We start from the raw sequence: 11,185 nt of genomic DNA, 5'->3' as shown, positions 1-11,185 counted from the left end.
GCATCCTAGCGGTTCTTTCTTTGCACTCATCAATGGAAATTCTCATAGCTTTGAGAGACTCATTGATATCATGCTTAGGAGGAATAGATCTAAGCTTTAAAGAATCAACATCAAGAGAAATTCTATCAACGTTCCTAGCCAAATCATCAACTTTAAGTAATTTCTCTTCAAGCAAAGCATTAAAATTCTTTTGTGAATTCATAAACTCTCTAACACTACTCTCAAATTCAGAGGGCATCTTATTAAAATTTCCATAAGAGTTGTTGTAGGAATTTCCATAATTATTAGAAGGATTACTAGGATAAGGCCTAGGATTAAAATTCCCTCTATACGCGTTGTTTCCAAAACTATTCCTACCAAAAAAATTCACATCCATAGATTCATTATTATTCTCAATCAAGGTAGATAAAGGCATATTATTGGATTAGAAGAAACACTCTTAGCAAATAAATTCATAAGTTCATCCATCTTTCCACTCAAAACATTGATTTCTTCTATAGCATGCACTTTTTTATTAGTAGATCTTTCAGTATGCCATTGAGAATAATTAACCATAATATTATCTAGGAGTTTAGTAGCATCTCCTAAAGTGATTTCCATAAAAGTGCCTCCCGCGGCCGAATCTAAAAGATTTCTAGAAGCAAAATTCAATCCAGCATAATTTTTTTGAATAATCATCCATAAGTTCAAACCATGAATAGGACAATTACGTAGCATTAATTTCATTCTCTCCCAAGCTTGTGCAACATGTTCATGATCAAGTTGCTTAAAATTCATACTATCGTTCCTAAGAGAGATAATCTTAGCGGGAGGAAAATACTTAGAGATAAAAGCATCTTTGCTCTTTACAACCAGACAACCCATATAGCTCCGACTATATAACATTGGTGAATAATGAAACAGTTTTCACTGCTACAACTACGGTCACATCTGGTCTGGTTTATGACAATACTTTTAAAGGTAAACAACTTGAGCATGATATGCCATCAAGCTAGGTCAGATTACGTTTTGCTCTTTACATTTATACTATGCCATGAATGACAGCAGACGATCACTTCAATGTTCTTGAAGAAATCAGTCAATTGATCGAGGAAGAGCGGAAGAGAGATCATAGAAATGCACTGAGAAGAGCTTCTTATCGGAGGAAAAAGGATCAGCTGGCAGCAAATGGAAATAAAAACCCGCTGTCTACATCAGGTAAGACAATGCCTTTAGTTTAACGTTGAAGTAATCATTTTTTTCCTCATGCCTGCATATTCTTTTAGAGAATACTAAGCACGCAACATACCGTGAAATGCTTGATCTTAATGCACATGATCTATATTTGAGTAGCAACAAAAAGTAGTAATATTCATTATCCGTTGTTGTCTTTTGATTAATCTAATACTCGATTCTGACATTTCAGTTGCACTAACTTATATTCAAGTGTGTTCACCTTCATTTACATGTTACCCTAGTTTTTTTTATTGCTAAGATGTAGGCAGTGAACCTCCAAATGATGCATTAGATGGGGCAACAGTGGTAAAAGGTATGCACATGCACGCTTTTCCACAATCGATACGGACGTGATCGGCAGTGGCTCATCATTTAACATATGTGTTTTGTGCACTATCTGGTTAGTATTTATTAATTTTGACATGGTGCAAACTACATCAATTGCATAGACTACGCTGAGACAACAAAGGAGCAGTTCAACACACAAAGGCGTGGTGCTTATCGGAAAAAAAGGACCAGGATACTGTGTTGTTGCAAGAGGTTCATCAGCCCTCCTTGACAAATTCTGGTTAGTTCTTTAACATGACTGTCTTGACTAAGATTTGCATTTGGTATGAATGTGATATAAGTGAGTTGTCAACCTAACCTCAATAGAAAAGTGGGCCTTATTTCATTCACTAACTACTATACAATCGATTCATCCTGTAGATCATAGGGAACTTAACAAATGCTTGATCTTAATGCACATGATCTATATTTGAGTAGCAACAAGAAGTAGTAATATTCATTATCCACTACATCAGACTGTTTTAATTACGTTTTCACAACATTTTTCATAAAGCCACCCCTGATGGCACAAGCTATACAGACGTTGCACACGTTGAAGCAGAATTACCCACTTCATCATTAGGAGCGTCTGATGTTCCCATGACAATGACCGAGCTATGAGGGAGCAGAGAAACTCACGTAGCCGAACATATTATTAGAAGAAAAAGGGTGAACTAACGGTTGATGACAGAGAAGGAATGAATGAAAAGATCCGAGCCAAGCGTGTGCAACGCCGCAAAAGCATGTCGGTTATTGAGAAGGGCCAGTCAAGTGCTCTAAGGAAGGCCAGTTATGCTAAAAGGAAAAACACCCCATGCAAAGAATCCCTTGCACTCCCTCGTCCAAACTCTACCTCTAAATGTCCCGCATCCAGCTGTCGTGCAATACCCCTCGGATGGGGCACCGAAGATGATTCATCAGATGGCGACAATCCACCGGTAGTGCCAAATTACGGTGCTAGCTCCAATGGTATGGAAAATGATTTTGGCTTGTTCTTATTCTAATTCTCCGCAACTTTGTTCTGGCATCATGTCGTCTCTTGACACATTCACGACATCTATAATGCAGATGACAACAATGTGTTCCGAGACCCCCTCATGGGCGATGAACCGATACCATCCGACTTGATGGATCAGGAGTAGTACATGTTTCGTGACCAAGGTATGGGATAGTTGGAACTTCAAAGTCGTTGAGCTTAAGTGCAATTATAGTTAATTGTGATTACTTTTTTGACAATCCTGCCTCAACAAATGCCTGTAGGATCCGGTAATGACACAATTGAGGATGTTGATGAAACGAGCATGTCGTCTGCTATACCTAGCGATGTTGACCCATTAGACTTTGTCTACACAAACATCCCAGACACCACTCACGTATTGAAACTGGACGCAAACTGCAAACACTGCAAAGCCAAAAAGTTTGTGTCTGAGACTGACGGGTTCTGCTGTCACAATGGACAGATCGAACTTAAACAACCTGAACCAGTCCCAGAGCTGATGAGACTATGGTCCAGCATGGATGCAGATTCTATACATTTTTGGGAGAACATACGATTCTTCAATGGGCATTTCGCCTTCACAACCCTTGGCGTCAGCCTCCATGAGAACTACACAAATATGAAGTCCGGGGTGTACACATTCCGGGCACACGGCACCATCTACCACAATGTGCACTCGTTCGGACCTAGCGCCCGTCCAGAACATCTGCATTTATACTTCTATGATGACGACCCAACCATTACTCATCGTAAGGCGGCCACCAAGCAGTTAGACCTGGATGTTGTGAGGAAGTTAGTAGACATACTGAAAGAAAACCCGTACTCACAGCAATTTAGGAGTTTGGGTGCACACAAGGACAACCTCGATGATTATAGGATAGACCTAAACACCGATAAGAGGCTTGACCAAAGAAGATATAATAGACCGTTGTCATCTGAGGTCGCTGCAATTTGGGTTGAGGGCAGCGACCTAGCAAAAAGGTTTGACCGGAGGATAACACTTTGTGGCAACAACGAAAGGCACAATATTCGTGTGACCTCCGGGGCATATGACCCGTTGTCTTATCCCCTTTTTTATCCAAGGGGCGAACTAGGTTGGCATCCGAAGCTACCTAAACATGGTGTTCCTTGGGAGGTTGTACTACATCCCCAACTGGGCCATGATGATGATGAGGATGCATGTATGTCGTAGGCAACAAGTATTGTTACAAATAATAATATTTAACTCGAAGGATTCCTCATTTCTATTGTACTTGATCACATGCAGAGGGGAATAGCAGGTTGTGCTCTCTGTAAGAGACTATTACTGTTACATGCTATAGACACGGCCTGCGATCTTCAATCCCATACTCTGTGGCGCACGCCTGCTGCAGCAATGGGCGGTAGACATGTATGTGAAGATTGAGAGTTGTCAGTTGAGGTGGTTCAGGAAGAACTAGACACAGATTCGGGCCGACTTGTATAAAGGAGTTGTTGATGTGATCACATCCGGTGAGACGCGAGCAAGTGCCGTTGGGACAAGGATAGTTCTCCCTGGAACATACCCAGGCGGTGATCGTGACATGAAGAAGAGGCATATGGATGCCATGGCAATTGTCCACACATACGGGAAGCCTGATGTCTTCTTGACCATGACTTGCAATCCAAAATGGGAAGAGATAACTAATGAGTTGCTGCCTGGTCAGACTGCGCAGGACCGACCTGATATTGTGGCTCGCGTGTTCTATGGCAAACTAGAGGCTATGAAGGACATGTTGTTCAAGAAGCAGATCCTGGGTGTTGTTGTCGCTTATGTATACGTAGTAGAGTTCCAAAAAAGGGGCCTTCCCCACGCACATTTTTTGTTGATAATGGAGTCAGCATATAAGCTTATCGTCCCAGAGCAGTATGACCGACTCATATCAGCAGAGCTCCCAGACAAGCATAAGTATCCCGAATTGTATGCAATGGTGGTAAAGCATATGATGCACGGACCATGCGGTTCTCTCAACCAAAGAATGTTTGCATGCAAGAAAACGGATGCAAGTGCAGATACCCGAGGTCGTTCAATGAAAACACAACACAGGGGAAGGACTCGTATCCAGTTTATCGACGTAGAGACGACGGTAGACGTGCTAAGGTCCGAGGGAAGATGTTGGACAACAGATGGGTTGTGCCTTATAACCCATACCTTCTGCGGATGTTCAATTGCCACATCAATGTTGAGGTCTGCTCTAGCATAAAGGCCGTCCAATATCTTTACAAGTACATCTACAAGGGCCATGATAAGGCTTCTTTCAGCATTGACCAGCCCGACGCCGATGGGAACATTGATGAGATCAAGAGACACGTTGACGCAAGATGGGTCACCCCTCCGGAGGCTATGTGGAGGATATTTGGCTTCCCACTTTGCGCCAATCACCCACCTGTCTTGCAGTTGCCTCTTCACCTCCCGAATATGCACAGGGTTGCATTCAATGCGCAGGCTGACTTGAATAACGTTGTGACCTTCAAAAAAGCTTCAAAATCCATGTTAACGGAGTATTTCAAGGCTAACCAGGAACACCCTTGGGCTAGACATATATTGTATAAGAATTTTCCAAGAAGCTTCACGTGGCAGCAACAAAAGAAGTCTTGGAAGCCTCGGGTCGAGAGTTTTCAAATAGGTCGCATCGTGTCTGCCAATCCAGCCGAGGGGGAGCGATACTACCTGCGTGTATTGCTGAACCATGTTACGGGCAAAACCTCATTCGACGACTTGCTCACCGTGGGCGGCGTGCTATGTGGGAGCTTTAGAGAGGCTGCTGAACGGTTGGGTCTCATCGAGGCAGAAAACACGCTTGACGACTGTCTTAATGAGGCTGAGCAGTGGGCGTTGCCATGTTCTCTTAGGAGACTCTTCGCAACCATCTTGGTGCATTGTGAGCCAGGCAACGTGCGCGGTTTGTGGGATAGGCACCTCGAGCCTATGTCAGATGACTATCATCGAACACGCACGTCGACCAAGGAGGTGGAGCAGTTGGTGTTGCTTGACATTAGGGCTATGTTGCAGTCCATGGGTAAAGGCGTTGTTGATTTCGCTCTTCCAATCATCGATGATGCGTTTGACCCAACCGATGGTGAGTGTAGAGAGGTTATAGAGGAATCAACCGTTGAGTTTGGCATGGATGACACTAAATTGGCATCTTCCCTGAACTTGGAGCAGAGGGCTGCATACAATGAGATACTGGTGGTTGTTGAACGCGGTGATGGGGGTGTATTATTTGTTGATGGCCCTGGAGGTATAGGGAAGACCTTCTTATACAGGGCGATGTTTGCCAAGGTGAGGAGCGAGGGCAAGATTGGTATCGCTACCGCGACGTCGGGCGTCGCCGCTTCTATAATGCCTGGCGGCAGGACAGCCCACTCGAGGTTCAAGATACCACTGAGTTGCGATGATGGTGCCTCATGCAGCTTCACCAAGCAAAGTGGGACTGCCAAGCTGCTTAGGATGGCCTGATTGATAATATGGGACGAGGCCAGCATGACGAAGCGACAAGCAGTTGAGGCATTGGACAATAGCATGCGTGACATATTGGGAATACGCGACCGACCCTTTGGAGGAAAGACTGTTGTTTTTGGCGGGGACTTTAGGCAGGTGCTTCCGGTTGTCAGAAGGGGGTCGCGGGGCCGGATTATTGATGCAACACTCCGAAGTTCTCATCTGTGGAATGGTATGCGGCAACTTCGGCTCGTTACCAACATGAGGGCTCATAATGACACTTGGTTTGCAGATTACTTGCTTAGGGTCAGCAATGGCACTGAGGATGTCGACGATCAAGGCAACATACTACTCCCTAAAGACATTTGTCTGCCTTCTACAGGCGAGGTTGATGACTTGGAGAAGCATATTGACCATGTGTTTCCGAGTCTAGATGACAACATGTCTGATTCGAATTACATGACATGTCGCGCAATCCTCTCCACCACAAACGACAATGTCGACAAGATAAACATCCGCATGATAGAGCGTTTCCAGGGAGATGAAGTAATATACCATAGCTTTGACAGTGCGGAGGATGACCCGTATGGCTACTACACTCAAGAGTTTCTTAATGGATTGACTCCCAATGGTCTTCCTCCGCATGCACTCAAACTAAAGCTAAACTGCCCTGTCATACTTCTAAGGAACATTGACCTAGTTAACGGACTGTGTAATGGCACTAGGCTTGTTGTTAGAGGATTTGAGAGGAACACCATTGATGCAGAAATCTGATTGGACAACACGCTGGCAGGAGGGTCTTCCTTCCTCAAATACCTCTTTGCCCATCTGAAAATGACATGTTTCCGTTCAAGTTTAAGAGGAAGCAATTTCCTATAAGATTTGGCTTTGCTATGACCATTAACAAGGCTCAAGGGCAGACAATCCCTATTGTTGGTGTCTACCTCCCCAATCGAGTGTTCTCTCATGGTCAACTCTATGTTGCATTGTCTCGAGCCACCGCGAAGAGAAACATAAAGATACTCATTCAGAAGGAGAAGCCGAAGGAGAAATCCAAGAAGCAAAAGGACAATTCAAAGAAGCGAAAAAGACCGACTGTGTCCTTACTGACCTCGATGAAGAACATCGTCTACAAGGAAGTCCTTACAGGCTGAAGTCCGGTCTTAAAACCCCGGCAGGTTTACTAATATAACTTACTCTTCAAATGGTCAAGTTATGTTGTAATTTGTTTTTTTAGTTATATCCTTTTATTTGGTATTTTGATAGATGGATCTATACTCCATTTAGTTGAATTACAAACTACATTTCAATATTCAGCAGTCATATTGTCAGAATCATTTTTGTTATATGTTTTCTATAATGTCACAACTGATAATGACATGGACCATGGAATGAAACTTTTGTATTACACAAGTGATAGTGTACTGATTTTGTGGTGATGCATAATACATGTGAGATGTGGCTGTCAAATAATCTCAACTGTGTCTGAAGATGAAATGCTGGATACTGACAATTGGTAATGACAACAATTCTGGACATCTGATGTGTTTGAGTATGATACTGATTCTTCTTGTTGCAACTCAGAAAAATACAAAAGATAAAAAATATCACCATTCATCTTCAGACTCTTATATAAGTGTAAGGCATTCCAGTGGAAAATACCATCGGGGTTGTACTGGCAAGAACGAATATTTTTGTTCGGTATTTTGATAGATGGAGCTATACTACATTTAGTTGAGCTACTAACTGCATTTCAATATTCAGCCGTCATATTGTTAGAATCATCTTTGTTATATGTTATCTACAAACGCACTAATTTATGTGTAATATGTGATTCAGATATAATGTCAGATCTTCTAATGACCTGGAACATGGATTCAAAATTTTGTGTAACGGCAAGTGATAATTTTCTGGTTTTTTACTGCTGCACATGTGAGATGTGCCTGTCAAAAAATCCTATCTGTATCTGAAGATGAATGGATGGATATTGAGAATGGGTAATTACAAAAAATCTAGACATCTGATGTCATGGAGTATGACACTGACTTTTCTTCTTTCAACACGGAAATATAGAGCAGATGTAACCAATTATTTTAGATGTAAAAATTATCACCATTCATCTCCGCACTCCCATGTAAGTGTAAGGTATTCTAGGGGGAAATACCATCGGGGTGGTACTGGCAAAAACGAATGAAAGACTTCAGCATAGTGGTGCTAGAGCTAGGAAATACAACTGTTCTCTTCAGTATCCCTTGTTTTCAGATAAAAAGAAAGTTTGGAAGTAGAGCTCTGCTGATAGAATTATTATAATTAATCAGAAACTGGTTCATTAATGACATTGAAGGTAGGCTATGAAATACTTTATTAGATCAATGAGATGTACTCAGCCATGAATACCAGCAATTTGCTGATGAAACTGGTAGAGATGATTTGCTATGTTATACTTACACCAAAGTATCCAGGCAATCAAGATATGTGCTTTGTTGTATCCGACTTTAATGGGCAATATGGGCATGAAGGAGTTGGCAACTTCTGTGGCACCGAACAGTCCGCCTACGATATCAACCACAATGTTTACCATATGCTCATGGACAAAAATCATATATCACCCATTGGGGATTGTATTTTGAAATAGTATCTTAAGTAGGCTGGTTCGGCTGTTGTGGAGGATATGTAGGTTGCACCAAGCCAAGACGTTTGGCTGTGCAGTTATGAAATGTATTTCTGTAGATCAATATCTAAAAAGAATCCAAAACCCCCTATATAATATCCGGAAACAGGTAGTATATTAAGGCAAGTTATCATGCCAATTACCAATTCCATGTCACCAAATCAGAACGTGTATCATCAGCCTTTAATGTGTTTCCTTTATATCACCAAATCGTTTGCTGACATGATAATTTGTAGTTGGAGTTTTTTTAATGGCATGTTCATTTTTTTATTCTAAACTACTAATAGGTTGATCACGCAGAATCATAAAGTTTGTTACAACAGATTATATGCCCTGATTGTGATCATTTCGGTTGATTCATAGACGGATTTTCTATTTAAGGTTTCCTTGTAAACATCTACAAATTGCATGACCCTTGCACCACCCAAACCAGAAAGCTCCACCCTAGACACTCCATTGACTAATACATGTCATCATCCAATAGTTCCGACGATAACCGTCAAGATCAGGATGAGACGAATCAGCTTCACCCTGATGATCTAGGTCAACTGGAGGATGTAGAAGCGCATCTAGATTGTGGTGTTGGCGAGGGATCCTCACGAAAGAGTAAGACCCTAAAGATGCATCATCATACTCTGCCTATTCAGTTCCCAACCACTCTTTCGACAAACCACTTTGACAACCTAATCCGCGTCGTGAGGTGCATCACATTCCTCGTGCACATGTCCCCTCAGGCTGGGATATCCAGCGTGACGTGGGTCAAATGCACAAAGGAAAGACGGTTGGGGTACCAGCAATTATGATATTCTGCAGGCACAACAGCATACTAGCATGTTGTTCAGAATTTGATTAACCAGATGAATCGGTTGACAGAGGTTGTGGTGAAGCATATCCAATCATGCGACAAGAAGCCACCACCACCATTTGAAGACCAACCTTGAGGAGGTCTACATTGTTATTTATATAGTTCTTACTATGTTAGTTATTACAGTGCTCCTTATGAGCATTTATCTATGTAATCGTTCGGACTCAATAAATGAAGTGTTATTAATTTGCTTGGTGTCTCTTACTTACGATTGATGACATGCAATTATAATTTATCTTTTATTTATCCCAGCAAACTATCTGACTCTATCTCTACTACCTAATAGAGGCATAAGCTTCCCTCTGCCATTTTATGTCCATTCCTTTTTGGGATGCTCTTGCTACCTCCAATGGTCACCTCGTTACCAGTGTGGTCTCCTTGGGTTCGTGGACCATTAATTCAGGTTTGTGCTTGCTGGCTTCTGTTGCTCCGTATGGGAGAGAGAGCGTGTGTGTTTGAGAAAGGCTCAACTTGAGAAAGGCTCAACTTGAGAAAGGCGCAAGGGCCAGAGCAGTTTACCCACTCGTGAGTTGTGCATGATTTCGTAAGATGAACCAGGCCTCAGGCGTTGAGAGAGAGAGGGATAGATATAGAGCAATTATTTTTTCATGAACGAGTGATGCCACTGATCTGTTGCTTCTCGTAATGCATAGTCAGAGAGGGACATGTGTTTAATACCGTTGCTTCTAATGCATACGCATAGATATACAAAAAAAAGTTGTGTTCTAGATATGTGAGCGTGTACGTGTACTACTACTATTATCTTTAGTTCCTGTATATAATTGTTTCTCATATGTACGTATGTGTTTTATACAGATTGTTTTGATGAAAAATAATAAACAATATTATCTTTGAAAACTGTATATTATAATTGTTTACGCAAGGGCAATAACCTATAACATAATTAAAATTATAATCCAGGTAACGAATAATAACAGATTATACAATCGTTGAAATAAATAATTTAATGTGGTAGGCAGAATGGTTAGGAAATATCCATGAAAATGAAAGTCAAAATTTCATAGGCAACTAATTGATATTATACGCGGATTTGATAATTCAGATACGTTTTCTTAGGCAAGTGATCACAGATCAAAAATTTCCTTTAATTAAATATGATATGTTTCCTTCGATTGATCATGGACCGATTCTGAGATGTCTGTTTCCTTTATTAATAAATAATAATTATTATGTTTCCTAATATTTAAGATGTGAATATAGATATGTCATCCACGGGCAGCTAGCCTGCCAAAAACATATTTTCAAATACATTGCATTTTCCCGCTGCCCAATATGCTTATATAAAAAGGCCCCGCTGCCCCCTATTTGACTCCAGGAAAAGCCAGAATATTTTCCTTCATGGCGGCCATGGTAATCTCGTACGGATCGATCAAGTCTAAGAGGGTGATGGCGTCGCCACCAGTTCCTGTCATCAGTCAACCGATAACCCCTCCGTTGAACAGGCAAGATATAAGTCTCTATTTGTACGTCTATTTGCCACCACTACATAATGTTTTGTCACTATGGTATTTATCTTAAAAGATGGATCACATGGCATACACTAGAACATAGTAATAGGCTTGGCGATTAAAACATGTTTGCGAAAACCAGATGAACATAGAAATAGGCTAGGCTTGTTCATCTTATATA

At 41.5% G+C, this 11,185-nt stretch overlaps 2 protein-coding genes across 7 annotated transcripts; both read left to right on the top strand.

The window, feature by feature from the left end:
* The first annotated feature begins 864 nt into the window (after positions 1–864).
* Positions 865–7,309, top strand: LOC123175821 (uncharacterized). 6 transcript variants are annotated; one of them, XM_044590332.1, is made up of 7 exons: positions 865–960; positions 1,048–1,197; positions 1,481–1,528; positions 1,665–1,783; positions 2,126–2,511; positions 2,611–2,703; positions 2,803–7,309. In XM_044590332.1, the coding sequence occupies exon 7, from the start codon at positions 4,515–4,517 to the stop codon at positions 6,015–6,017; it is 1,503 nt and encodes a 500-aa protein (XP_044446267.1). In that variant the 5' UTR covers positions 865–960; positions 1,048–1,197; positions 1,481–1,528; positions 1,665–1,783; positions 2,126–2,511; positions 2,611–2,703; positions 2,803–4,514; the 3' UTR covers positions 6,018–7,309. The 6 variants fall into 6 exon arrangements, with proteins under 6 accessions (XP_044446267.1, XP_044446266.1, XP_044446264.1 ...); XM_044590331.1 differs by having other exon boundaries at positions 2,057–2,511; XM_044590329.1 differs by having other exon boundaries at positions 1,475–1,528.
* Positions 6,417–7,412, top strand: LOC123175822 (uncharacterized; the record flags this gene model as incomplete). Its single annotated transcript, XM_044590333.1, is given in 1 exon segment — positions 6,417–7,412. A coding segment is annotated over 1 exon segment (357 nt), but the record flags the coding sequence as incomplete, so codon positions are not given.
* Between the last annotated feature and the right edge of the window lie 3,773 nt (positions 7,413–11,185).

The sequence above is a fragment of the Triticum aestivum genome, unplaced genomic scaffold, assembly GCF_018294505.1.
Source record: "Triticum aestivum cultivar Chinese Spring unplaced genomic scaffold, IWGSC CS RefSeq v2.1 scaffold64636, whole genome shotgun sequence".
Classification (NCBI taxonomy): Eukaryota; Viridiplantae; Streptophyta; class Magnoliopsida; order Poales; family Poaceae; genus Triticum; species Triticum aestivum.
This window is presented reverse-complemented; position numbering and strand designations above follow the sequence as displayed.

Bases quoted from the DNA above. Each gene is read 5' to 3' on its own strand.
- LOC123175821 (XM_044590332.1), top strand. From the start codon at position 4,515: ATGCGGTTCTCTCAACCAAAGAATGTTTGCATGCAAGAAAACGGATGC.